The sequence below is a fragment of the Crocodylus siamensis genome, chromosome 11 (genome assembly GCF_052110815.1).
Source record: "Crocodylus siamensis isolate JL-2025a chromosome 11, ASM5211081v1, whole genome shotgun sequence".
Classification (NCBI taxonomy): domain Eukaryota; kingdom Metazoa; phylum Chordata; order Crocodylia; family Crocodylidae; genus Crocodylus; species Crocodylus siamensis.
Genome location: NC_143405.1, coordinates 17,451,415 through 17,479,115, shown reverse-complemented (window position 1 = coordinate 17,479,115; position 27,701 = coordinate 17,451,415). Strand labels below are relative to the sequence as shown.

General features: G+C 54.6%; 1 protein-coding gene across 2 annotated transcripts in view; it reads left to right on the top strand.

The window, feature by feature from the left end:
- The first annotated feature begins 214 nt into the window (after positions 1–214).
- MAMDC4 (MAM domain containing 4) overlaps positions 215–27,701 on the top strand; it is a 34,127-nt gene continuing 6,640 nt past the window's right edge. Inside the window, exons 1-21 of one of the 2 annotated variants that reach the window (XM_090021805.1) lie at positions 215–5,160; positions 8,139–8,252; positions 9,378–9,551; positions 10,708–10,833; positions 11,691–11,836; positions 12,733–12,817; positions 13,580–13,708; positions 14,795–14,941; positions 16,771–16,871; positions 17,709–17,867; positions 18,521–18,611; positions 18,761–18,904; positions 19,714–19,842; positions 20,154–20,285; positions 20,654–20,784; positions 21,381–21,501; positions 22,614–22,730; positions 23,162–23,296; positions 25,665–25,795; positions 26,152–26,371; positions 27,097–27,225. In XM_090021805.1, the coding sequence (XP_089877931.1) occupies positions 5,118–5,160; positions 8,139–8,252; positions 9,378–9,551; positions 10,708–10,833; positions 11,691–11,836; positions 12,733–12,817; positions 13,580–13,708; positions 14,795–14,941; positions 16,771–16,871; positions 17,709–17,867; positions 18,521–18,611; positions 18,761–18,904; positions 19,714–19,842; positions 20,154–20,285; positions 20,654–20,784; positions 21,381–21,501; positions 22,614–22,730; positions 23,162–23,296; positions 25,665–25,795; positions 26,152–26,371; positions 27,097–27,225 (2,704 nt within the window). In that variant the 5' untranslated portion in view covers positions 215–5,117. Of the gene's footprint in view, positions 5,161–8,138; positions 8,253–9,377; positions 9,552–10,707; positions 10,834–11,690; positions 11,837–12,732; positions 12,818–13,579; positions 13,709–14,794; positions 14,942–16,770; positions 16,872–17,708; positions 17,868–18,520; positions 18,612–18,760; positions 18,905–19,713; positions 19,843–20,153; positions 20,286–20,653; positions 20,785–21,380; positions 21,502–22,613; positions 22,731–23,161; positions 23,297–25,664; positions 25,796–26,151; positions 26,372–27,096; positions 27,226–27,701 lie in introns of those variants that run through there. The other variant, XM_090021806.1, reaches the window with a different exon arrangement.

The window sequence follows — 27,701 nt, the reverse complement described above, 5'->3', positions numbered from 1 at the left end:
ATAAATAGAAGTTCTAATGTTTTCTTCCTGCACCCCAGTGGATTGTCTTGTACGCACCCCACTTTGGAGACCACTGCTCTGATAGATGGAGTGGCGAGGAGCTGTACATGGTCAGGGCCCCTGGGCTGGTGTGGGAACTGGACAGCAGCGTGAACCAGGGGTTCAGGATCACCTTCACCAGTGAAGTGAAATACAGGTACTTAAGCAAGCAGGGAGTAATGTTTAACATGGTACCCTTTGAATCATTCCAGTGACAGGACCTGGAATACATGGTTTTCACTCAGCAGTTTGCCTTCAAGGCTTTGGTAAAGACCAGACCAAAGCATCATAAAGAAAAACTGCCAGGTTGCAACCCGTGCTGTTGCTCTCACGCTGTGTTAAAAAATCCCAGCAGGAGAGGTACTGCTGGCTGGGGGTCAAGTGCTTTCCCCATCCCTGTAAACACTACAAACGCTAGAGTGCTCCAGTGGAGCCAAGATGGACATCACCCTCATATGCCTTAGTGATCATGTATCATGCACCCCCATGTGCGCTCAAGGGCTTAGCAACTGCACAGCAAATCTTCCCTGAAGGCCAACCTCGCTTTTACCTATAAGGTAAATTTTCTGTTACAGCCCTACACCTGCCTGATCCCCTCAGCCACATTTTTTCATGCCTAAACAATGCATTGACCATGCTGCTGGTATTATATGGGAGTATGCTAGGAATACAGGGGTTTAATCTAGCCAAGATCAGACTAAAGCTTCATCTATTGGAGAAATCACTCTGCAGTGTATTTAGTCAGTCAGTGTTAGCTGCAGCTAATGCAAAAAGGCTTATAGTCTGGCTTCTCATCTTTGGGATATAGCAGTCACCAGTCTGTGGGGTCAAGGTGGCTTTGCATTTCAGGACCCTTGCATTTTTCAGTGAAGTTGTGTTTCTCTGCAGGTTTGGTGTTTGCTGATCCAGCACTTCCCAGCCAGTGCAGGGTCAGGCAGGCATGTTCTTTGATAGCTCAGAAATGCATGGACCCTCTGGAGGCCACATCCTACCCTCACCCATGCTTTCAGTGCAGTTCTGATGTTGGCTCCCATGATGTATATCACTGTAGGTGACAACAGCATCAAGCTAGACATTTATGGCTTGATTGCGCCAGGCTAAGTCCAGTCTAGTGTCCAAGGACATCTTGGAAGCAGCAGGGACATGTTCTGCCCTGAACTCAGACTAGGGCAACAGAACCACGTAGCAGTCCTGAGTTCAGGGGCTGGCGTGTATGTGTGACAGAGAGAGAGAGAGAGAGAGAAAACACCTCTGCTCTATGCCTCAGAGTCCTGTTGTTAGGAGAGGTGCCATGTGCTGCAGAGGTGTCCTCAGCTACATATTCGGAGTCCCTCCAGGAGGACCAGGGAATTACTGTTATTAATGATGGGCAGATGCCTAGACCACTGCCTGTAGGAGACAGGCAGTGGCCCTGCCATAATGCCTCACAACCCTGTGACATTGTGGGGCATGTACAGTGAGGGAGGCCTGTGTACATGGTCAGGAGCCAGGAGAACAGGTAAACTTTGATGACCTTACCTGGAGTGAACCTCAGGTCTAAATACCTAAAGATCCTTCTTTTCACATCATTGTGGGGCAGGGGCCTTAAGAGTGTCCTCAGTGTCCAGGCTGGGACCACTGCCTGGGCTGGTGTTAGTAAGTAAACAATGCATGGCTCTCAAATGCTCTTTATCACCAGCTCTTGCATTATTTGCCAAGGAGGTCAATGTCATTGCCACCACTTTACAGATGGGGAAATTGAGGCACAAAGCATGGAAGTGTGGAAGCCCAGCTCTGTTGAACAGGGTGTAGGGATAGGGGTGACTAATTACTGATAGGAACATTTGAATGGCTGAAGAAGTAGAGAGAGAAAATGTCAAGCCAGCACCAGCCTCAGCCAGGAAATCCCTAGGAACAGAGGTGCCAAGTATGTGGGGGCCCAAGGGCCCTGGTCCCCCTCAGGAAGAGGGCTGTCACCTGAAATGCATAAAACTTTCCACATGTCCATCACCTTAGCGCCCCCCCGCCAATAGTAAAAGTCAGTGCCTATGCCTAGAAACGTGGTCCTGAGAAGAAGCAGAAGGGGAAAGAGCACTTTGGGAATGAGTGGACTTGCAAGAGCCTTGGAGCGGTGCATGCAGCGCTCCCTCTTTTGCTGTTTCCTGTGTTCAGGGGTGCAAGACTTGTGTTCTTTGTAATCTAACAGGCTTTCATCAAAGAGTTGCTGGGCTCCCACATCGATTCTCTTCTTATCAGAAGCCAGCCCTTTGGTAACTGCCTAAGTCAAAAGGAATAGCACTGGTGTGCATAGGCATTTTCCTAGAGGCAAAAGCATGGTATGGCAAGCCTGCTGCCCAAGGTGGGCAAACATGGTAGCTGCTTGCAGAACTTGCAGAGGGTTGGAAAAACATAAAATAAGACCTACAGTATGAGCTAGAAACTTCACAAGTAATTCAAAGCAGCACCTAGTACTGAGGATCTTTATGTGGAGGTGAAATCTCCAGGGCAGTAACTGCAGAGTGCTTGACCAGACAGGTATCCAGCTGCCAGTAGTATGGAAGGGAAATGGATCAATGAGATGACCAGCCAACTCCTAGCTGAAGCCTGGATCTCCCATTCATTAGGAGAGGCCAGGACACTGTGGCCATCTCGGGATGTGCTAGTGGATGCGTTCCAACAAGATTTTACAGACTGAGAACGTGTGTTAAGCAAGGCATCAACATGGTGTGGATCCCACTGGAAGTCAGGCCTCTGGATGAGGGATTGGCCCAGCCAGAGGTGTGGGTGAGACGGGGCATTCACAACAGTTTGCTGTCTTGTTTGGAAATCCACCATGGCCCACGTTGGGGAGAGGCCAAATTATCTCAGCTCCAGTAATGCAGGTATCTGACTATCTGTGGACAACATTTGCTGGAAAGCCTGTTTGGTTCAGTTCAGCATCACAGCCCAGTGAGTGGCTGGGAAGATGCTCAGAGAGAGCGTTCCAGGTGAGTCACCCCAAGGGGACCATGCTGTAGGGTAGCGTTGCCTCTGTCTTCCATACCCAGCCTGGATTTTAGCTGCTAGCAGCCTTCTCCCACCTTGGTCCAGATTTTCCAAACCTCAGCTATACCCAGTTTTCAAATCATCCCCTTTGTGTTCAGGGTGTCTGTCACACCACTTACCATACCCTGTGCTGAAGGGACAGCCTTTGGTGGAAGAGCACTAGGTTCTGCTGGATTATAGCGAATCCATTTGTGTGAAGCCTATGGACTGGTTGAAGGCTCAATGATACTTTCATGACCATACTTCCTCCATGGCCTGTGGAGCATTTTCCCTCATTGCCTCTAGCCACTCTCTATGAGGAGAGGCTGGGGGACCTGAACCTGTTCAGCCTCAGCAAACGGAGGCTATGGGGGGGATTTGGTGGCTGCCTACAAACTTGTTAGGGGAGATCAGCAGCAAATAGGAAGGACTTTATTCCCCCCTGGGGTGATGAAGAACAATGGCCAGAAGCTGCTGGAGAATAGGTTCAGGTTGGAGATTAGGAGGCACTATTTCACTGTTTGGGTGGTTAGGACCTGGAACCAACTTCCTAGGGAAGTGGTCCTTGCTCCTACGTTGGGTAAATTCAAAAAGAGGTTGGACAAACAGCTGTCTGGGGTTGTGTGACCCCAGCGAGTGCTCCGACCAGTGGCGGGGGGTTAGACTAGATGATCTATTTAGGTCCCTTCTGACCCCTAACTACTATGAAACTAGTGAGGTGCCTCTTAGGGGCTTGGTGTCCTCAGTGTCAGTCTTGTGTTGACCCAGTACAACACAATGTAGCTCTCTGGAGCCAGGGACCAGTTGATGCCAAATGAGGAGGTCTCATACTGGTCTGAGCTGGGACAAGTCTAGCCAGAATTCTAGAAACTCATCTCTACAGTCTTTCTCCCAGGAGCTCTCCAGCTGTTGTGACACCTCAGCTGGCAGGCATGGTTCCCTTTCTTGCCAGAGCCATTCAGCAAATAAACTCATTCCTGATCAAATCCACCTACAGCGTTAGCAGCCAAAGCAGGTCTCAATTCTTCCTTACTTCCCTGTGCTGGAAAGCTACCCCCATATGAAGCTGTGATGATGGAGGCAGGAATACTTGCCCCCGCAGACCAACTGACTGCAAACCATTCATATCACCTGGCCCATATCTTTCAAGGGAATTTCCATGGACCAAAGATACCTCCTTAGCAGTGATTTTAGGGCTAACAGCAACAGTGGAATCCAAACTACGTGTTAGGTCAGGCATGAGTGTGGCCTCCCAAAGTTGCTTGCTACAGGTGCTGTTTTCAAACCTATTTTTCCCCATTGTCTGGAAATGCCCAGTCATACCTCCATTTGAAACCAATGAAGAGGCAGCTAAAGGGCATGGCATATAAAAGCCCTGTGGTGAGATGCTGTGGGGACTGCAGCAGAGACGCAGGTCTTTTCCCTCTTGGGCCAATGAAGGAACTCAGCTAGGTGAGTGGCACCTCTCCAAGGGTGGTTACTGCACAGAGCCATGGTCACATACACTCAGCAAGGAAGTGACATGAGCACTGTGTACACCTAGGCACTGGCTGCTATGTTGATGGGTGCTGGTGCTTTCCAAAGCTCCTGGTTGAGAAGATGGGGACTGTGGCTTTGGGGGTCTCAAGGATAGAAGAGGAGGTTGTGAGAAGGTTCCTCAGGGCCCAGGCAAAACATGTGCAAGTTCCCTGTGGGGGAGCCCCAGAAAACCTTGTGCCCTTGCTCCTGCCCTGCCTCAGAATGAGATGGCTTTATGGTCACTGCTGTCCATGACTGGAGATAATGATTCTGTTGCAACCAAACGACAAGACTTGTTTCCAGTCCTAACTGTCCTGGGCTGCAGTGTCAAAGTCACCAGGGAAATTCCCTGCTAATAAAACCTGCTTCCCTGGTGCTGTAACTGCACCGGGTGCACAAGTGCAGAGGCACAGATAACAGTTGGGGCTGAAGTCCACTGCAGGTCAGGTCCTCAGGAGCACGTTCCAGCCTTTCCCGCTGCTGCTCAGCCCCTCCAGCAGCTGTGTCAGCCTCTCAGCCCCACGCCTTCGCCTTCGCCGGGACTGGTGGGCTAGGAGATGCCTGGCAGCTTGTTTCTCTGGTGGGTTCTGGTGCTCTCAGGTAAGTGCTCCCACGCACAACAACTCCGGGCTGCCAAGTGTAACAGGAAACTGTTTCTGAAGCTGCAGATGGGGTGGGGAGACGGGACAAGCCACTGTTTTTTTCTAATCCAACCTCCACAAGTCACTTTTGTGCATCCTTCTTGGAGCAAATCCAGGACAAGTCTTTTTTGCCCTTACCCTGGGGTCAGACTGTGCTGGTATCAGTGCATCTGAGGGGGCGGTTGCCTTGAAGTGGGTTGCCACAGGCCAGGAAGTGCTTTGAGCCATGGCTAACTGCACTGTAAAAGAGAGGTTATTCCCTGAGGGTTACAGCAGGGGACTGGGAGGTGGCAACAAACAACTATTCCCAGCTTTGCTACTGCATCTCTTCAGCCTCCAGCAGGTCACTTAGTGCCTCAGTTTCCCTGACTGTTAAATGAGGATAATATTGAGGTCACGGGGGAGAGGTGTTCGGAGTCTTCATTCACTGAAAGTGCTGTGGGCTAGTGGATACTGCAAAGGGGCAGGAGTCAGGAGAGCTATTGACAACCAAATCTCCTGTGTGACCTGAATAACCTGCATTTTCTTGCTACATCTATGTCCTTTTTACCTGGTGTATTAGACTGTAAGCTTTGCTGTACAGCACTTAGCACAATGTGATCCTGATCTCTGCAGCAAAGTGCCTCTATGTCCTACCCCAACAGAAATAGTGCTGGTCCAAAAATGTCCAATGGAGCGTTTTCCCATTGGAAACACTTGTTGAGTGAAATCAGAAGGTTCCCAGGAAGTGTGCTGATTTCAGCAATGTTGTCATGGGAAAGTCTCAAGATGTTTCATTTCAGCCTTTGGATATTATGTTCTAGTAAAGATCGTAACAGTTCCATGAAATGCTTTGACCTGTTTGAAATGAACCATTTTTGATACAGGGATTTTTGGACTGTTTTGCATTGTGAAAAATGTGAACCTTTGGATCCTGATTGGGATCATTTGAATCCTGCAATCTCCACTTTCTGCAGGACAGAAATGCCAAACTTCCACCAGATCTGGCATCTAGAAGGAGAGAGCACAGTGTGACTAGGCCTGGGTCCTATCACAGTGATTCTACTGTACATCATAGCAACGCAATACCAAGTTCCTCTCAGGGTGAAAGGACTGTGAAATGCATTTCAAACCCAAGCTGTAACAGGAGTTTGCAAATCAATAGATCCCAGCTAACAATCCCTTTCACCTGGCACCTCTGTCTCCAAAGGCCTGTCTGACTCCAGGCATGTGCTGATCAGGCAGGTAACACAGCAGCAAGTGCGGGGCAAGTGGCAGTCCCTTCCTGTTTCATCCATGGTCCTGGGGACTGTAGCATCTGTGCTGAGCAGACAACTCTAATTGCAAAGGACTTGGCCCAAAAGGATCCTAGTCAGCAAACTTCATTCTTCTCCTTCCAGAGGGGGAAGGGCTGTGTACAGGGCTCTTCTGAGGTACCTTTCAAACTTAAGGCATGGACCTATCCCTCAGACCAGGGGGAATTCAACCCCAGAGCTGCAAACCAGATTGGGCCTGTGGAGTCATGTCATCCAGCCAATGGGGCTCCCCACAGGTCAGGAAATTTGGTGATGAAGGAGTGGTGGCAGCAACTGTCACTCCCTTGCTGACAAATTTCCCAAACCGTGGGGAGCCCCTGGGCCAGATAATATGGCCCTGTGGGCTGTATCAGGCACGCAGGGCTGGGGCAGAGGCCGCGTGGCCCAATCCCAGGGCACTGGATCAGGCAGATGTGGTGTGGGACGAATTGGGGTGCTGGACCTACTTCAGGTGTGCAGGGATGGGGGAAGCTGTCTGGGGACTGGTGCCGCAGGGTCCAATCCTGGCAAGGTTTTGTGGGAGGACGATCCTCATGCCTGGGGCCCAATCTGGCCTGTGGACCAGCTCTGCACCATTCTTCCAGCCCATGGGGCCAAAAGAGAAAGCACTGCTGTCTTAGATCTTTGGATGTAAATATGGATGGACTGCTGTCACCGCCACTCACATGTCTATAATAGCCAGCCATTGCTCAGGCTCTCTTGCACTTAAAAGTAAGTGTCATTTCAATACAGCAGCAAAAGGCACCACACCATTTATCACAGGAGCTACCACACTCCTGCCTAGTTACTGGAGCTGGATGGTGGATAGAGACTGTTTTGTGGAGGATTGCAGCATGCAGCTCTCTTCCAAAGGAGCATGAAAGGTGTCATTTCAAAAAGCCAAAAAAAATGGGGGAAACAACTTTGGGGTTAATTTTAACCTTGTGATTCCAGGTTCTCTTGTTTTGAATTGGATCCTTATTTTTCTGACCTACTAGAACACAGAATAAACAAACCCAGTCACAAGAGCGTTGTTTCAAAATTAACCACTGACACATTCATTCTGGCGGTGTTGAAACCTGAGGCAGAGGGCAAACATGACCAAGGTTGCTGGGAATAGACCCCAAATCCCCAGTTTCTTGTGGGTCTCATCCTCTCCCAGACCTGGGACTGGACCCCAGAGCCCTGACTAGCCAATTCCCTATTATAACCTAGAGACTAGGCAGGAGAAGCCAAAGCACAGAGCCAATTAGTTCCTATTCCTCCCCACCACCTCTCCTGCTTCAGCACTGAGATAGGTCAGGTCCTTAGACTGTCTGCACCTCTCAGTGACTTTTCTCCTCCTGGGCTTGGCTTCTGTCCGTGTTCTGCACCATGGCCCATGAATATTGGTGATCTGCTTCCTCAGAAGCCACTGCCTGGAGCCATGGGGTGAAGAGGACAGGAGCTGAACCAAGCTTCAGCTCAGCTGGAAAAAAGCCCTGGAAATGTCAGCTGCTGGCCTGCTCTCATGAGAAGGTCCATGTAGCTTAGTAGGAGCTTTAGCTTGTGGGACAGGACTCTGCATTAGCTGAGCCAGGGGTATGCAATTTCTTCCCCCTCTCAGTGTTGGGGGTCACCTATCACTGATTACTGTGTAATCCCCTCTCTCTCTTTTGGGTAGCTGGGCCTCATCCTCTCAGCCAGTCCATCTTCATCAACAGATGCTCCAGCCCTGCCGAGAAGGTGTGTGACTTTGTGTGCGACTGCAGGGACTGCTCAGATGAGAACCAGTGCGGTGAGTTTCCTGCCGGCCCTTTCTCCTCCTGCCTGGTGCCTTCTGGCTGGGTCTTTCTGCACAGCTGATTTCTTGTGATTAGCCTCAGCCTGCAATCAAAGCAGCTCTGGTTCCCCTAGTGTCCCTGCTCCTTGAACCCTGCTCTGAGAAAAAGGGCTGGGAGCACAGACCCCCAGGTTGCACTGCAGGACCTGACAAAAGGGGTATCCAGCTCCCCTCTAAAGGGCTGCATGTAGCTCATGTGGACACATCCTAGCAGGCTTCCAGCCAGTGCAGGTGCTGAGATCAGGGCAGATGCTGCAGCAGCTTATTGAGCATGGGCTGCAAAACCAGCCCAGGACCCTGGGTAGAGACTTAGGTGGGGAACCTGTGCTGGGATCTGCTTAGGCATTGCTGCCCTGCTGGCAGTAGTGGTGCTGGCTGGTGTCAGGCTACCTACCTGGGCAGCAATCCCATCCTCAGAGTGCAGGAGAAATGTACTCAGAGCCCAATTATCTTTTCCCCCCTGCTGCTTCCCATGATCTGAGTCAGCTATTGGCTGTGCCTTGTGAGACCTAGTTATGCTTTTTACACCCAGAGGGCCTGAGTTTGGTTTTTGCAGCCAGCCCATCCGAGAGTACTACTATTATTCTACCTGTGCAGCAGTGCTGTAGTGTGTGGGTGGAGGTAAGGAGCAGGGAGCTGGCTTCCTGGGTGAGCATGTCTCACATGGTGAATAGGCAACAGTGCGGCAACCCTTAGAGGAGCCCTGTCCTGGTCAGCTAGGGCTGTGTGTGTGCTATGACTCATCCCTTGATTGGTCAAGCAGGCAGGGGGCAGGGGCAGGGTGATGGGCTCATCTGCTTGCCTCCCTTACACCATGGCATTGCATCATGGATTACTGGTGAATGCTTCATGCAGCATTCACCACTATTCTCAGCTGGAGCCCAGGGCAGCCTAGACCCTACAACGGGTGAAGCGAGGAGGGATTTCTCTGACCTCCCATGGGATGTGGCAACTGCAGTGATCCTTGGCTGGGCATGGCCCTGACATGGATCAACCAGAGCTTCAGAGTCATATCCTGTTGCTCTGCTGCTCCAAGTCCTGCTCTATGAGGGGGGTCCCAGCACTGTTTGCTTCCATCAGGGTACCACAAAGAATCCGCCACGCTGGGAACTCCCTTCACCTGTGACTTTGAAGATGGCAACTGCGGCTGGCAGGATGTGAGCACATCAGCCTACAGATGGGGCCGAAACCATGCCATCATCTCCACAGGGAGGACAGGGCCCCACTCAGATCACACCCGAAGCACTAATTTGGGTAAGCCACCTGCAAGCACTGTGCCAAGGTATAGGGGCTGGAAAAATCCCCTTACCCTCTGGTGGTTGTAGCTAGGGCTGGTGCCTGGGCTTAGATGTGCTGCTGTGTTCTCACCTGGGCCTGGAACCCTGGACCCTGCCTGACTGCCAGCCCCTGCGATGGGGCCACCTGGTCTCCTTGTCACTCCTGACCTTGTCTGTTTAAGGCTGAGATGTACCAAAAATGGCCGTTTGGAAGCAGATGCTCTGTTGGTTGGTGGGTGAAAGGGCTCCTAAATAAGGTAGGTGAGGTTACTCCTCTCTGCCCTACACAAGATGTGGGACAATGCAGATTCTGCCTCTGTGCGGTCTATAGTGCCTACATTGTACAAGCACCATGTGGCCACAGCCCATTTCTGTGCCTGGGGCTTGCTTGTCTGTGTCAGTTTGCACGTTCTGCGAGTTCTCGTTGCCGAGCAAACCACAATGGTGAGGGTCTTTTGCTTGGTGCATTAAAATATCTCAGGATGTCAGAATGAAAAATATGGCACTTCATTTCCTTCAGAGACATGAAAAGAATGATACTAGGAGGGACAGACAGGCAGGCAGACCTATGGTGGGGTCCAGCTCCACTGAACACAACCCCTTTGCCATGTGTGTGGTGTCTGTCATGCCACAAGCATATCACAGCTTTCCTGCACACAGTTACAGAGGCACAGGTACGATGGAGGCAGGGAGAGAGTAGGAAAGGCACTGGGATAGTGGGGAGTGGGCACAGGGAGGAAGCCAGTTCCTGGTGCCATGAGCTACAGCAGGGAAGGTCTTTGCATGGACAGCAGTGGCTTGAGTTTCATGTTTCCACAGGCCCGTGTGTTCCTCCAAAACCTGTGTGAATGCCCTCTCACAGGGTGTCATTGCTCCATAATGATTGAAACATTTCCCCCCCTGGAATCTCTCCTCTGATGTGACTTTTCTGCTTTTGGTGCCTGTGAGGACCTCAGAACTGGACCTGTTTTATGTGGCTGTGTAATGCTTCTGGGGAGAATACGCATACCATGGAGCAAAGATGTCTCCTGTGTACATCCGCTGAACTGGGCCAGGGCAAGGACCATGCCTCCTTGTCTGTCTTGACCTCATTGTTCTGTGTGGTCAGTCCTCCCCATGTGTGCTTTTCCCAGGCTGGTACATGGCAGCAGAGATGAGCAGAGGGAAGTTGGCTGTCACCGCTAGGTTAAGGTCCCCTGTGATGCGACAGGCAGCATCCACCTGTGAGATCCATGCATGGTATCACCTGTGGGGAGCAGGTATGTGGCTGTGCACTGCACTCTACTATGTCTGTCTAGAGAGCTGGGGCATGCCCTTGGATGCATGCTGTGGGCTGAAGGGCCTCTTGCTCAGCACAGAACCTAGTGCTTCAGCAAGTACTGGAGGGTAGCTACAGTGGGCTGGGGACCATGCCACCCCTCTGGGGGTATGATCAGCTGGGCTGGGTGCATCTGTGACGCAGGTAGCTAGGACAGGGCCCGCAGGACTCTCAGCTGGTTAGCATGATATTGGCTGGGATGGGAAAGCTGGTACTGGCCCCTTCTGGAGACACGGTCTGGGCTCGGTGGACCTCTTCCCTGATCCATCTGGAATCCTGGGTGGCTCGTATGCACCAAACCTTGCCCAGCATTTCTCAGTCCCTTCTGACACCCGCATTAATGGAATCCCCCAGTTAAAGATGGGGGAACTGATGCACAGGGGGCTGGAGACTACCCACCAAGTCAGCGTACAGAGCTGAGAGCCGGGCCTGTCCTGTTCTCTAGAAGGCCGCTGGGCACAGAGTCACTTCATGCTGCTTGGCCTTCTTGAGTTTGCCTCCAGAACTGTGCCCTTCTACCAGGATTCAAGTGGAATATTTCAGAGCCCAGGAGTCTGGGCTGCCAGTTCCCTACAAGCTATAGAGCCATGTGCCTGTGAAAGGCTGGCAGAGCTGAGGCCTTATCTGTGGCTTTCAGCACTGCTGAATAAAAGGCCCAAATAGGGTGCCTCCAACAAACCCTTGCCCCTTGCTAGGGTGCAGGGGGAGGGCACTGGCTGGAGCTGGTAGTGCTGGGGGTGTAGTTGGGTCATCCGGGAGGCTCTGGAGTGGTGACCAAGTATCTCAGCTTCACTGCAGGTTTCAACGGCTCGGCCCTGCCTGCTCTGCAGATGGAGCTGACTCATGCAAACGAGATGGTGACGCTGTGGCAGAGCCCGGAGAGCAGTGTCTATGCCTGGAGGGAGCTGGTTGCATACCCAGGCCGGGTCCCAGGGAAGTTCCAGGTCAGGAGCTCCTCACCCAGCCTCTGCCTGCTGGGGCCATGCTAGCAGAGACCGGGGCACCTAGTGCCAGTGGCATGTGATGTGCTGCACAATGGCAGCCACAAGAGATGGAGCCAGAGGTGCTGCAAGGTGCTTCTGGTTCTGGAGATCAGTGGAGCATCCGGAACATGCTCCTGGGCTCTTGATTCCTGGCAGCTGGCTGATTTAACACAGAGCTGTGTCTGGCATGAGGGCAATCAGCCTGTCACTAAGCTGTATTAAGTTACGGCTGGTGGAGCACCCCAGGACCTGCTCCCACTCACGCAGGGGGTGAAAACCCCTCGGTTCCTACAGAGCAGGGCTGCAGCCTCCATGCTTGTGGCTGTGGATGTGGCTGTGGATGTGGTGGAGGCTGGGCTCCCTTCAGAGCCCCTGATTCCACCTGATGGGGACACAAAGGAAGGGGTGGGGGTGTCTGCAGCACTCCCAGGCTAGGGGTGAATTCAGTGCAGGACAGAGCCAGGCTCATGTCTATGTGGGGGAAAGTGTGGATGGGCCATAGAGCCCAGATGGGAGGCTTTGCACATTTGTTTTCCCACTGTATTTTATAGAGCAGATCAAGCTGTGGCAAAGCAGAGGGGCTGGTGGGTTCCTCAGAGAGAGGAGACCTGGGAGTCTGGCTGGCAGAGCAAGGACACGATAAGCTCCACAGGGGCAAAGGGAGTTCAGAGGGCAGCATGGGAAGACCTCCCTCCTAGCAGGGGTCTGTGCTGCTCAGAGCTGGCATCCAGCTGGGTCTGCAGTAGGACGCATGGTGGTGCTAGCGGGGCACACTGACTATGCCAGCCTCTCAGGCCACCACAGTTGTGGCAATGTCTTGAGCCACACCAACACCATATTCTCTTGTGTCACGGCAGATAACCTTCTCCTCAACACAGAGCTTCTCGCAGCTGAGAGGCCTGGCCATTGATGACATCGAGTTCAGGAACTGTGGCCTTCCACGTAAGACAGACCCCTCCTGTTCCTACACTGGCCTGGGCCACCTGCCTCTTGCCTGAGAGGAGGAATGAGCCATGGCCTGCAGAGATGAGGTGTCTGAGTGCTGAGCCAGGATACAGCCAAGTCCTAGGCTCTCCAGCCACCACCTCCATGCAGAGCCCCACAGAAGTTCACAGTATCCCTCAGCTCAAGGGTTGTTCTCTTGCTCCCTTCTTCAGTCTGTCCATGGCAGGAGAAGAAGCCTCTTCCACCTGCTTTGGAAAGCTGAGCTTGCTGCCCTCCCACCTTTCCCTTCAATGCTCTGAACTGCCTCCTGTATTGACCACAGCCAGAAGGACATGGCCTCTTGAAGAGGGACATGTCTCTGTGACTCCATCCGATGCTGAGGAAGTGGGGCAAGCTAAGAGAGGGCAGAGGGTGTCCCCCCCCCCCCAAGCCCCTAAAACCTTGTGCAGTACAGAGGTTGGCCAGCTCTACCTCTTCTCACCCAAGAAAGAGGCCTGTCCAGGCTGACCCACCTGCTGAGGGGAAAGGGTCCAGCCACTGTCCTGGCTTCCAGGACCCCTTCCAGTCCCCTTACCCCTTCTCTTCCTGGGAGTTGTACTGTCCTCCTTTACCAGGGAACTGAAGGGACCCACGCCCTGTCATGCTGCTGCATCCTACCCCATCTCTGTCCATCTTGCTCACCCTGGGGCGGGGATCACAGCTGAGATTTGCCCTATCTTCCAGTTCTGATTAACTCTTTCCTTTCCTGCCTGAACTCAGAACTCATGAGCCAAGTGTGTGGGCCAGAGGAGCAGAAATGTGAACGTGGGTCGTGTGTGGGGAAGGACCGATTCTGTGATGGCAGTGACGATTGCGGAGATGGCTCAGATGAGTCTGAGCTAGAGTGCAGTGAGTGTCCCTGGGCCTGGGTGCTGGCCAGAGGAGGAAAAAGAGAGTGGGTGATGCAGGGAGATCTGAAGGGGAGTCTGTGGCCATGCATATATGGAGATGGGAGGCATGGGGACACTGGCAAGCTCTTATCCATCCTGGGACCAGGCTAGGAGTATTCCCCACTATGTGTCAAGGGGTCGGTGCCCTTATTGCTGGGGAGCTTAGATGCTCATGGTCCTGGGCTCAGGCCCACAACCCAGAGCAGGGCATGTTCAGGCCCACGGGAGGTTCTGCTCCTGGGCTGCAAGGAGGTTTCCTGTGTAGAGCGAGATGGCTTGGATAGAAGAGAATCCAGCTGGAATCACTCCTGAGAGCCTGAGCATTAGCTAGACACAGCTTTCTCCCACCCTGGTATGTGAGCTGGGCCTACGCCAAGCCCAGGGACTGCAGCCGGATGGGAGGTAAGGAACAGCCCAGTGCCTGGATCTTCCCTCAGTCCCAAGGCCTTTCTTACCCTGTGAAGCACAACCCCTCCCCGCCATGGAGGTGGAAGGACCAAGAACTTTTAGCCAAGCGGGTCCAGCTCCATCTGCAGAGAGCAGTGATGCATACACAGAAAGTGCTACAGCATCCCTGGGGCTGCTATAAACCCACCCACCTGGAGGAGTTTCTGGCAGAGCTCAGGCCCCAAACCTGGGCCCATATTCCCTGTGTGAAGTGAAGTGTTATATCCAGCTCGATGCTGTTCCTGGTGCCTTGTGTGAACGGCTTAGACACTGCCCAGGCAGAGGAGAACAGCTGTCCTCTTCTCTCCTGACCTCCAGGGCAAGAAGAGCCAGACCTACTGCCATCCTGGTCATACTTACCCATGCTGCAGTGATCATAGGCTGGAGCCATGCTTGCCCCCCCCCCGCCATGAGTGTGCCCTACACAGTGTAGAGCCAGGGCTCCACATGTGCATAAGAGAGAGGGCACCATAAAGAAGAGACTCCCCAGTCTTGCTCACCTTGGGGTGCCCTCCAGAGCTCCCCTGCCCTTAAAGGGCTGAGGGGCCTCCCTCCCTACTTGGTGTCCCCCCCAGTAACATTTGCTTTTTCCTCCCAGAATCCTTCAGGGTCTGCTCCTTTGAGGCAGACCTCTGTGGCTGGAAAACTGTGCCCGGTCTCCTAACCTGGAACAGGAACACCAGCTTAGATTTAGTGACTTTGTATGGCCAGCCCACCCGGGACCACAGCAGCAACAGCAAGGCAGGTACGTGTTGGCCTGCTGGGGCCATAGGATTTGTTCACCTCTGCTTTGCTGCCCTGCATGGTCTCTACACAGAATCCACTGAAACACTCGCTGTCCGGCATCCCCACCACCCTACAGCACAGAGACAAGCCTGCTTTGCTCAGCTCTTTGGGACCTCACTCAGTGCAGGGTGCATCAAACAGGGCCTCCGCCTGGTTTGAAGGGCTGCTTGAGTCACACCCATGTGGGTGCCAGGGGCCTTGGGAGCTGAGCCCTGTCTGACTCTAGCCACAGTGCTGGCTTCCTTGAAATCATTTAGCTGCCTGTTCCCCCAAGCCACCCTTGTCCCTCTGCAGCTCCACAGACAGGTAGCCTTAGAGTGCTCTGCTGGCATGACCTGGCCACAGCCCCTCCCTGTCCTTGGCCTCTCTGTGAGGGGACAGACACAATGTCCTTCTCGGAAGCACCATCCAGTCTCTTGAGATAAAACGGCCCCGTGTTTATTTTAGGGCAGTGCTGGGAAAACAGAACGTAGGAGATTGTAAAGGTGAACTGCTTGACCGCATGTCTGTAAGCAGGTCCTGCACACCTCACAGACCTCCTCAGAGATAGAGGCCGTCTCACCCTACCGCTCCCACAGTGTTCGTGCTGATGTGGCTACTCTCCAGGCAGCAGGGCTGAAGTGTTATTCCTCAAACGCCCCACTGCTGTCTGCACGGTCACTGGGAAGGAAGACTCGTCAGCCCCTGGGGGTGGTTGGGAGCTAGAGCCCACAATCTCCCAGTTCTCCCCAGTTAGAGCACTCTGGCTATGCACTGACTTATTCATAAGTCATGCAGCCATGTCTAGCCCCACTGTGCTAGGTGATGTACAGGTAGCAAGAGCTGGGCTCTGCTCCAGCTGCTTACAAGCCCAGAAGAAGCAGGGTGGGAGGGAAGGTTACAGGGCAGGTCAGAGCTAGGAACAGGCTGCAGGCTACCTGAGAGCTAGGCCAGTACTGAGGCCGCAGGGCTGTACAGCTTCCCCAGTAACGTATGTAATGGTATCTGATTTCTCAGTGAGGACAAAGGGGTCCTCCGCCACAAGGCCTGTTACACAAGAGTGCAGCAGCTGACCACAAGAGAACAGTGTGGCCCACGTACCTATGACTACCCAGTGTGAACGGCCTGGTACCTTTTACAGCTGGGGCAACTAAAGTGGTGCTCTTCAGTGTGACTTCAGGACAAAGCTTACACGCATGCGTGCACACATAATGCACATGTACGCATGTGCGTGCACACCCCCCCACTATGCCACTGAGGCCTGCTGTTGCAGCCACTTTTTAAACTTGGCAAGGCCTCTTTCAAATAGGTCTTTTATGGCTTCAGTGTTCAAGATGTATTTGTTTGTCCAAGTTAGAGCTGTTCTTGTTGACCTTCAGACTCCCAAGATAAAACATATCAGCTCAGTCTTCCTTCCCATGAAAAGGCCTGGCTGCAGGCTGTTTGCCTTGCCTAGAGAGGGGGTTTGCACCTTCTGGAGAGCACTGTTGTTGGAGTACCCATGAACCCATGTGGGGCCTCTGTGCAGGGAAGGTCACGGAGTTAAGATCCCAAAGAGCAGGGGCACAGTGAGGCTTACTGTGTGAGAGCCTGATGTGCTAGGCAGATGTGCACTTTGACCCTGGTGGGCTATTCTTGCCTGCTGGACTCTTGCTTTCTCTGCTACTTGCTTCTCTTCATCCCTCTAGCTGGGCAGTCCCCATTCAAATGTGCCTGGCCTGGGGTGTGGGCAGTCATACCAGCAAGCATTGCTCCAAAGACTGCCTGTGGGACATTTAATATTTAGTAGCTGCTCATTGTCTCCCACAGGCTATTTCCTCCATGTTAGTTACAACCAGACAGACTTGATGAAAAACTTGGCCAGACTGACCAGTCCAGTCTTCCAGGCGACTGGGAACAGCTCCTGCTCTGTGAGTCACTCATTTGCTCTGAGTGCTGCTAGTGTCCCCCGTGTTCCTGGAGAGAGGACAGGTGAAATCTGCAAACAGAAATCTAGGGGCTACAAGCTCGGGCCCTTCCTTGCCTGCACATGCACACATGCACTCCCATACTGTATGCATCAGGATGTGACTGGGAAGAAACCAGCCCCTTGGGAAGTTACAAAAAGCACTGGAATTTGCAGGGCCCCAGGGCCCGTAGCACCTTGTGAGGCCTCCGGTCAGATCTCCAAGCTAAGCAGCGCAGGGAAGGGCTGGTACCTGGCCCTTTGCCTGGAGAGCCTCAGTAAATGAATCTGTTTGCAGTCACCAACTTCTGAACTGAATGGATTGTGAGGAGAGCCCACTGCTACCACAGCCTTTAGGTTGGAGGGAAGCAACCCTTCTCAGCAACTGGGCAGGATTTTCCAGTGCTATGGATGTGTAGGGAGGCTGGGTGCCAGCTGGCTGGTGAAGGGCTTCATGGTGTGAGCTACACAGCATCTTCTTGGGGGTTGGTGGCTCAGGAGAACACTTCTTCTGGAGGATCTGAGATGTATGTGATGCATGGTGGGTTTGGCTGAATGGTGTTACAGCTGAAAAAGTGGCTTTTTTCAGGGGCCCTGAAGAGCCTGCACTGCTTGCCTCAGGCTACCTCATCTTGGAGTTAACTCTGTGTAAATGCCCTGAGCTCTCACATTTTGGGTGCTTGGGAACACATCAGGACACTCTCAGGCAGCTGTGGGGATGAGGGTGCTAAAAGAAATAAGGAGGTTTTCCAGTGCAGGGAGACCGTGGTCCTCACTGTCCATCCGCGTGTCCTGGTTCCAGCTCGTGTTCTACTCCTACCTCTATGGCTCGGCCACCAACAGCATCAATATCTACTATGTGGCCAATGCTACCCAGACGCTGGTGCGAGGCAGGACTGGGGACCTGGGCGATTACTGGTTCAGGGAGAAAGTGGACTTCAACGTGAACAAGGACTTTGAGGTGGGCAGTTAACTCATGCTGTGACGCACTACAGGCCTGGGGGACAAAGCTGGTCACTGTACAGGGTGTGAAAGGTCCCTGTTGCAATGGTGCCCCAGAGAAATGGACAAGAAGCATAATGGTTTTTAGTCCAGGCTCCAGGAGAACAGTGGAGAAAGTCATCACCATGGCTGGTCCCACACCCAGGGGCACAGGAGTGGGTGGGAAATGGAAATGAAATCCCTAATTGGGGAGAAGCAGAGGAGGGGGTGAGGGCCCTTGGCAGGGCAGCATAAAAGAAGCCTGCACTGTTTCTGCCCAGATTGTACATTCCTTGGCCACAACAAAGGCCCACAGGGAAGCCAGTCTGGCACCTTTTCCAGCCTGGCCCTGACTCCCACCACACACCCCATTCACTCTCCGTCCACCTCCTGAACCCTTCAGACCTGGTGCCCTATCAAAGCCAAGTCTCCCCAGGGAAACAAGTTACCACAGAGATCAGCCTTGCAAATCAGGAACCCTTCTTCTTTCCCTTTGGATACGAGGTAGCAGAGCCCTCATATTCCAGCGCACCGAGCCCAGTTTCTGCAAAATGTAATGCAATGCCAGTTCTCATATGAAGCTGGGTGCTGGCCTCGTGCTTGTGCTAAGTGTAGCTTGCTTTTTCCATGCAGATTGTCATTGAAGGGGTAATTGGAACAGGGAAGAAGGGGCACATTGCCTTGGATGATCTGATTCTGTCTCCAGACTGCAAACAGGCAGCAGGTGAGTGGACAGAAAGGGCCCCTCTGGCCACTCTTCACTGCACGGTCTGGGCCACAAGGTCCTTTCATGCACTCCAGCTGTGCCTGGGGTATGTAGCCTGTCTGCTGAGCTCCTGGGCAAACCATCCAATTCCTGTCTCCCCTCTTCAGGCAAGCGAGCTGTTGTTGTCCCTGAAATCAATAGCTCCTGTAGCCCAGAGAAGTTCATCTGTGAAGATGGGGAATGCATCAGCCAGGAGTCGGCCTGTGACTTTGCAGTGGCATGTAAAAATAGCGCTGATGAGAAGTTCTGTGGTAAGGGATCACATGGGGCTGTGCTGGAGAGGGGCAGGCTTCATAATACCAGGGGAACAGAGCAAGGCCTGGCACTTAGTGCTGAGGGGTTGAGAGCCCTGGCTACAGCAGGGAAGGAGTTGGCCTCACAGCTGCTCTGCCCATGCCCCTCAGTGTCAGCTATGGCACACTCTGCTCTTCCCGTTGGGGAATATGCCAGTGCCCTCTGTCTAGTTCTGCAGCCACTTTCCAGTCCAGCCTGGGGTTGCCTGTGCCCACAGCTTGGCCAGTACCCCTTGGTCCTGACCTGCAGTCCCTGCCACTCCAGCCTTGTCTTGCCTTGCCCTGCCCTGCCCTGCCTTGCCTAGTCTAAAGGCTTTGATCACATGTAAGCCCTGCTTTTAAGTCAGCCCTGCCCTGGTAGCTTTGGCAGGAGGGAACCATAGCCTGGGTAAGTGTAGCAGGCCAGGAACTCTTCAAGGCTGTGAGATGCCAATGCTGGGCAGCCTGTAGTGCTCAGAGTTGTGCACTGGCCCCAGACCTTATCTCCCCTGGCTCAACAAGGCCTTAGGGTATGAGAGAAGTGCCAGCTGGCTGCTTGCTCCTGGCAGTGGGAGCTCTCCTTCAGCACAGGCAGGCCTGGGGGGTTCAGTGTGGGTGGCCTGGGGTCTGCACAGCCCAGGCACTTGCTTTGGCACAGACCTTCAGGGCTGAGGCTGCCAGAGCTGCACTCCATGCCCCTCTGCTTCTGGCTGTATGGCTGGGGAGCACATGAATGCTGGGTCCCAGGCATGGGCAGCTGCAGGCTGCTGAGGTCTTTGTTTTTGCAGGAGACACTGACTTTGAGGCTGGGTCTGGGGGCTGGAGGGACGTCAGCGTGGGTCAGCTGCAGTGGGTGACCATGAGAGCCAGCGAGGCCCTGAGCCCTGGCACAGACCATACCACCAATACCTCTGCAGGTGAGATCACCCCAGGTCCCTCAGTGGGTGCCCATCCCTGCTGCCCTCTCCCCACTCCACCCCACTATGGCTGTCTCTGCAAATGAGATCCCACCGCTGCTCCCTCTGCAGTGGACAGCAGGGAGGAGAAGGGCAGCTGCTGGGAGGATAGGAGAGGGGTTAGCTGGCACTGCCTGAGGATGGAGTGGCTGATGTGGGAGTGCCTGATAGAAGGGGCAGGAGGGGGTGGCTGGCACTGCCGGGGCATGAAGGGGGAGGGATGACTTCCCTCCAGCCCTGCCATGCTTGCCCCAGGCTGTTTCTCTGCTTAGGCAGCTACCTGGCAATGCAGCGTGCTCCAGGCCAGATGGTGACAGCGGCAAAGGCACGCACGCCCCCGCTGGGCCCCTCCGGCCTGGCCTGCTCCCTCGAGATGTTCTATTGGCTCCAGAGTGACCCCCAAGGTAACCACATCCATTCCTGTGAGCTGCTGACCTGGTGGCTTCCCAGTGTGGCTCAGCTGCACCCCTGCTCCCGGGATGTGCCAAGATTGGGGCCCTTCTGGGTGGGATCCCCTCAGAGCCTGACTGTCCTGCTGCAGAAGAGACTCCTGGTGCCACAAGGAGAGGGGCCAGCTGTACTCATGAAAGGGGGTTCTCAGAACTGCAGCTCCAGGACAGTCCCCTGTCCCTTCACCCCTCCAAATCCCTGTGAGGCCCTGACCCAGCCTCCTGCCCCCCGCATTCCCAATCATGCAGTCAGTCACTATATCAGAGCAGTAATCCTGCCAAACAGCCCATACCACCCATTGACACTTTTCTCCATCTGCTAGGATTCATTGCTGTCAGCACTGTGGATCATGCACTGCGCATGCACCAGCTGGTCTGGTACATTCAGGGCAATGGCAGCATGGAGTGGAAGAAAGTCACTGTTCCTCTCGGAGAGAGACCCAGACCCTTCCAGGTTGGGCAAGTCAGCTGAGCATGCTTGCCCAGAGCTTCAGGGGCAGGGAGTGGTTACAGGGCATTGTGGGATACAAAGCTTAGGCACCAGTTGGAAAGCCCCCACAGTGCACAACCATCTAAGCTTGGGGGCAGGGGATGGAGCAGGTGCCCCTTTTCCTGAAGGCATTCCTTGCAGATCCACCAAGGGTGGTAGTATCCATAGGTCACTACCATCCCATGGTAGTGGGGTGGCAGAAGCCAGGCTCTCTCTGTCCTGCAGAGACATGACAGCATATTGCCCCTGTTGGGTTCTTGAACTGAGAGGCCAGGAGCTTAATGGTCATTGAGCCTGAGCACCAGCAGGATATTGGGGGTCCCATAAGTGCAGGTGGGAAGCGTAGGAGCTGCTGCCCACTCTGCGGCTGGAGAGCAGCTGTCCCCAAGCTACCCCTCCCAAGCCCCATATCTCTGTGCTGAGTTTTCCAAGACATTAAAGGAACAGGGGAGCTGGAGGTCCTGATCAGCTTGGGATGGGGGTGGTGAGTGTTGGGCTGAGGCCCTGTGGGGTGAGGCATATCGGACTCATGTTTCTTACTAGGGCTCCTTCCCCCTCAGGTGGAGCTCATTGGCTTGGTGAGTCCCCAAGGCCTTGCAGTACCAAGCGTGGCAAGTGTGGCTGTCGATGATGTGAAGTTTGTGAACTGCGACCCTCGTGTTGTGCCCCAAGAGGCCACAGGTACATCTCTCCTTGGGGGTCAGCAGGTGCCTCCCAGTGCCAGTGGGTGACTGGGTGATTTACCAGGACCTGAGCAGCACTTGCTGCAGAGGCCTGGCCCTAGAGCTGCCAGGGATTGACCCCATTAGTGTCCCTTGGAGGGGGAGCAGGCTGTGCTGTTGGTTGGTTTTAGCTGGAGCAGACAGGGCCAATGCAGCAGGTGCCCATGTGTTAGTGACCAGTACAGCACGGACAGCGGGCAAGTCTCTGATCATAGCCAGAGTCTTCCTTGGCTGGCAGGGATTGACTCAGTTAGTGGCTGTTGGAGGAAAGGGACTGTGCTGTAAGGCTTAGGGCCCTGGCATCCTAGGGATCCTGCCCACATTGTAAGCAATGGGGACATTTCTCAAAGCCCAGAGAGTTGGATCTGGGGATACTGGAGCATCTGGGTGCTTCTGCTTTCCCTGCTTGTCTGCACCTGCTGCAGGAGCAGAAGAGCTGCACCATGTGGCCCAGCCAAGCATGTTCAGTGCTTGTTCTTTATTTTCTGCCTAGCAAGAAGTAGGGGGGGGGAGTTAGATTGTAAATGGCCTGGTCCTTTCACACAGGGATGCCCCAGTGCCTCACAAGGGCAGGAGAGTCAGCCTCCCAATGACACGCTACAGATGGAGAAACTGAGGCATGGGTAAAATGAAGTGAGTTATTCAGGATCACACAGGGAATTAGTAGCAGGGCTGGGAGAGGAGCCAGGGAGCTGCTGACTTCCAGGTCGCTTGTTCTCACTGATGGCTTCCCCATCAGGGGAGCAGGGAGCCCAGGAGTCCTGGCTCCCAGCTCCTTACTTTTAACCACTAGTGAGCGGCTGTGTGGCATGGACAGGGAGGTGGATCACAGCAGGCCTAGAGTTGCCCCCATGTGGGGCTCAGCCCAGAGCAGGTGAGCTTAGCCTGGGTGTGCCAGCTACATAGCAGCTGCTCTGGAGCCTCCCCTGTCCACCCCTGGCTGTACTCATGCAGGTGGGGATGGTCCTGCTTTGAGCAGGGGGGTTGGACTGGATGACCTGAGGTCCCTTCCAACCTGCATTTTTTATGATTTCATGATTCTATGTCTTGGTCTTTCCACTTTCTGGACAGAGCTGTCTTGCAACTTCGAGAAGGGCCTATGTGGTTGGTACCAGGACGAGAATGATGACTTCGAATGGGTGCGAGGCACCGGTCAGGGGCTGGGCTCTGACCACACCACAGGCAATGGTAGGCACAAGCCCTGGGGGCCTCCCCCAGCAGCCACAACAGGTGTGTGACAGGGGGGCTTGTCCCAGGACCCCCTGGAGTGCAGCAGGGGGGAACTTCTCACCTTCTCCTGCAATTCAATATGACTGGGACCAGAAACAGGTGGTTCTGTCCATGACTGGGCTGTGAGGGCATTTCCCCAGTCCCAGCAGGGAGCAGGCAGGGTCTGCTGTGGTCGAGCTGTGCCAGAAGAGCCTGGGTATGCTCGGATCTGAGCCTGGCTGATGTCTCTGGGAGGCAGAGCTTTGTCTGTGCTCCTGTGGGATGAGGACGAGGGGAAGAGCATGCAGCTGTCTGGGAGGCTGGTGCTGGGGCATGCAACTTTCTGCAGCTGCCCTTTCCTGGCCTCCCCGCCCTGCCCTTATTGTTTCAGATGCATTTGCTTTGCACAGGGTTTTTCATGGCTATGGATCCTTCTGCCCAGGAGGCCCGAGGCCTCAGAGCCCGTCTCCTCACCTACCTTCTGGATCCAGCTGCTGAAATCCAGTGTTTCTTGTTCTGGTACCGCATGGATGGCCCCCAGATTGGTAGGTGGCATGTGACATGACCCTTGGGGGCTGGGACAGACATGTTCTCTATGGGCCCAGGGAGAGAGTAGTTCTTTCCCACCTCATCTCTGAAGGGTGCACCTGACATCCCCAGTATCTGCCCGTGAGCTGGTGGCATTGAATTTGACGGACACAGGCCTAGCGGTGATACACAGTAGTAACTGCTTGTGGGGTCAGGACTCAGACAGGAGCCAAGGACCAGAGTTGCCTCCTCTGAGAGCTGCTTTTCAGAGAGAACAGTGTTGATGCTGAATAGATCACCCCAGTGCATGCTGGGAGAGATGCTTCCCCCTCTGGGGTGTTGTCCATGCTGTACGTCACCCCAGTGCATGCTGGGAGAGATGCTTCCCCCTCTGGGGTGTTGTCCATGCTGTACGTCACCCCAGTGCATGCTGGGAGAGATGCTTCCCCCTCTGGAGTGTTGTCCATGCTGTACGTCACCCCAGTGCATGCTGGGAGAGATGCTTCCCCCTCTGGGGTGTTGTCCATGCTGTACGTCACCCCAGTGCATGCTGGGAGAGATGCTTCCCCCTCTGGGGTGTTGTCCATGCTGTACGTCACCCCAGTGCATGCTGGGAGAGATGCTTCCCCCTCTGGAGTGTTGTCCATGCTGTACGTCACCCCAGTGCATGCTGGGAGAGATGCTTCCCCCTCTGGGGTGTTGTCCATGCTGTACGTCACCCCAGTGCATGCTGGGAGAGATGCTTCCCCCTCTGGGGTGTTGTCCATGCTGTACGTCACCCCAGTGCATGCTGGGAGAGATGCTTCCCCCTCTGGGGTGTTGTCCATGCTGTACGTCACCCCAGTGCATGCTGGGAGAGATGCTTCCCCCTCTGGGGTGTTGTCCATGCTGTACGTCACCCCAGTGCATGCTGGGAGAGATGCTTCCCCCTCTGGGGTGTTGTCCATGCTGTACGTCACCCCAGTGCATGCTGGGAGAGATGCTTCCCCCTCTGGAGTGTTGTCCATGCTGTACGTCACCCCAGTGCATGCTGGGAGAGATGCTTCCCCCTCTGGGGTGTTGTCCATGCTGTACGTCACCCCAGTGCATGCTGGGAGAGATGCTTCCCCCTCTGGAGTGTTGTCCATGCTGTACGTCACCCCAGTGCATGCTGGGAGAGATGCTTCCCCCTCTGGGGTGTTGTCCATGCTGTACGTCACCCCAGTGCATGCTGGGAGAGATGCTTCCCCCTCTGGGGTGTTGTCCATGCTGTACGTCACCCCAGTGCATGCTGGGAGAGATGCTTCCCCCCTGGGGTGTTGTCCATGCTGTACGTCACCCCAGTGCATGCTGGGAGAGATGCTTCCCCCTCTGGGGTGTTGTCCATGCTGTACGTCACCCCAGTGCATGCTGGGAGAGATGCTTCCCCCTCTGGGGTGTTGTCCATGCTGTATGTCACCCCAGTGCATGCTGGGAGAGAAGCTGCCTTGCTGTGCATTGGGCTTATTCACACCCTGGTAGAAGGGGCCCGTTGTGCATTGCAGGGCTCTGTCCCCAACTTCCACAGCTCCTGCCTGCACCAGGACAGCGTTTCCCTCATGGTGGCCCCTTCCCTCCCCAAAGGCCCACAGGGGAAGGCAGACCCTCTGGCACCAGCACAGCACCTCAGCCCTGCCAGCCTGCAGAGGCTCCTCTCCCAGCTGCCCCAGCAGGCCTCTATTTGGGGGCAGTTCCCTGGGAACAGTCTCCCACGACCTGTGACCGGGGGCCTGACCCACCACAGATTTCAGCCCTCTAGGCTCCTAGGAGCACAGGCTGCTTGTAGACGTGCTTGTTCCCGTTCTAATGAGATTGATGGAGTCTGCTCCGTGTTCTAATGAGAACGCTCCGGCATCGCCTCACCGTCACATGTATTAAGCCCCCTGCATTTCAGAACGGTGGCAGGAGGGCTTTAACTAAACCTTGTCGAATGAGCTTTAGTTAAAGCACTCCCACAGCCTTTTTGAAATGCAGCAGGGCTTAATACACGTGATAGTGAGCTGTTTTAATTAGAGTGGCTGTCTGAAAACTGTTCTAATTAAAATGCCCCCTGCCCTCACCCCCAAGCATGCATATAGGTCCCAACCTCTGATGTTCAGCTTGGCCTCTTCCAAGGGTGATCAGCTAAGATCCATGTGGGTCTCTGAGATGCTAAATCCCAGTGCCCACCTGCTCTGCTTGGAGGGCCCTAGTCCTGCTAAGAGGTGGTGTGCGTGTGCTGCCCTGGAGGGACCCCTCCCTTCTACCTTGCACTGGGGAGGGTGTTCCCACATGGATGAAGGCTTTGGGATCCTTTGGGAAGAGAGTGCTACAGAAGCCCTCCCTGCCCATCTTTACTGGCTTCATCACTCTTTGGGTCTATCCCAGGCACGTTGAACCTCAAGATAAAGCATGGTGGGGAGGCAGAGACAGTGCTCTGGACCAGAACAGGAGCACAGGGCAGTGCCTGGCACCTGGGATCCGTAACGCTCCATCACCAGCCCCAACAGAAATACCAGGTAAGGCCCCCAGGCTCTGCTCAGAGCCAGGAGGACTTGAAGCTTGCTGGCTTCTAGGGCTATGCTCTGGTCACTAGCCTGACGAGGGACAGACCTGAGGATGCCTCAGTGTCCATACAGCACTGAGCACATGGCTGGCATTTAAAGAGAAAACCTCTAGGCCCAAGGCACAGAGCCCAGCTCCAAATCCCCACAGCACTGTCAGGCCCCCTTGGCCTTGCATCCTCCACCAGACCTTGGGGGTGCTCTCTGGACCCACTTTGTCCCTCCCTGGGCAGGCCAAGGCAGGTGACATGGTAGTATGGCATAGGCATGGGCTGATGCTCAGTGCTGCGTTCCTCCTCTCTCCCTTGCAGCTGATTTTCGAGGCTCTCCGTGATGGGTACCTGGGGCACATGGCCCTGGATGACCTCTCAGTGAAGTCTGGCACCTGCAGGGCACAGGAGCACTGCTCGTTCGAGGCAAGTGCTTGTGGCTTCAATGCCAATGGGAAGCATTCATGGGCAAGACAGAGCAATGCCACCGGCACTGCAGTCACTGGCCCTTCCACCGACCACACCACAGGCACGGCCAGAGGTAATGCAAGCTCCATGAGGTTTCTCTGGGGACATGGGGCAACTCCTTGCGGCCTCAGGGTCTGTGGGGCAGCTGCTGACTCTCTGTAGCAGCCCCATGGGCTTTGGGGATCCTCTGCCCTCGTGGGGCTCTGGACTTTGGGAAGCAAAGGCTGCGTTGCATGGAGGTGTGGTGAGGGCAGGGGCTAGAGGACTGCTTTCCCATGTGCCTCTGGGACCAGGCTGCCATGGGAGCTTACATCTGGCTCTCTGGGTTTGGAGTGAGGGTGGAAGCAGCTGTGTGAGTGGCTGGAATGATGCAGCATGGACTGAGCCAGGGTGCAAAGCCCAGTGCTGGATGAGGGATGGGGCGGGGGGTGGGGGCAAAGCCACTGCCGCCATTGCCAACAAGGATGAACCAGGGTCATGTGGGGCCTGGCAATCAATGCAGGGTCATCCAGAGTGTCTCGCTGCCTCCCAGCAGCTTTGAATGTCATAGTGCCAGCTGGAGGTTTTCAGGGCACCCCCCTGGGGTGCCTGCTGCTGCCAGTGCCCATGGAGACCCATTTATTCATTGGCTTTTCATCACTTGGGGGAATCATCAGGTCCCCCTTCTTGCCAATGGAGGGGCCAGCAGAGGCGGGATGAACTGAGTGGTGCCGCTGCTGTACCTTGTGCTCAGGAAGCCAAGTGCCCAGGCGTTCCAGTGAGCGACTCCTGCAAAGCTGGTGGGTTTTGTTTTTCCAGGGTACTATATGATCATCAATACAAGCAAGAGCTCCCTGCCCCGTGCAGCCACGCTGGCCTCTGAGCTGTATGTGCCCTTGACTCATACCCAGTGCCTGACCTTCTGGTACCACCTGAGCACAAACTCAGGTGAGCATGGTAGCCTTGCCTTTGCTTCTCCTCCCCATTCCTGCTGCTGGTCAATGCAGGAACACTGGGCAGTTGGTGTGGCATGTGGCACAGACATGTGGCTGGAGAGGAAACCTGGCTGAAGCACAGGCCTGAGAGTTGGGACTCCTGGATTCTGTGCACAGTTCTGCCACAGACCGGCTGGGGGTGCTGGCAGGGCATGATCCTGCCCCTTTCCAGCAGGGGCTGGGGCACCACGTTCTGAGCTGCATGGGTGTCTCCCCTGCTGTGGGGATGGGGCCACAGAAGAGCTACCTGGGAGCCAAATAAAACTCCTTCCCAACAGTGACTGGGCCAGACCAGACTCTGCCTGTTCTCACCAAGGGATGGCTGGAGCTTGCCTTGGCCACTCGGCTCTGCTCCAACTTATCTGGCCAGTGGCTTCTGGGAGTGGCCACAGCGACCTGGCATGTGGGTTCCTCCTTATGGTGGAGCCT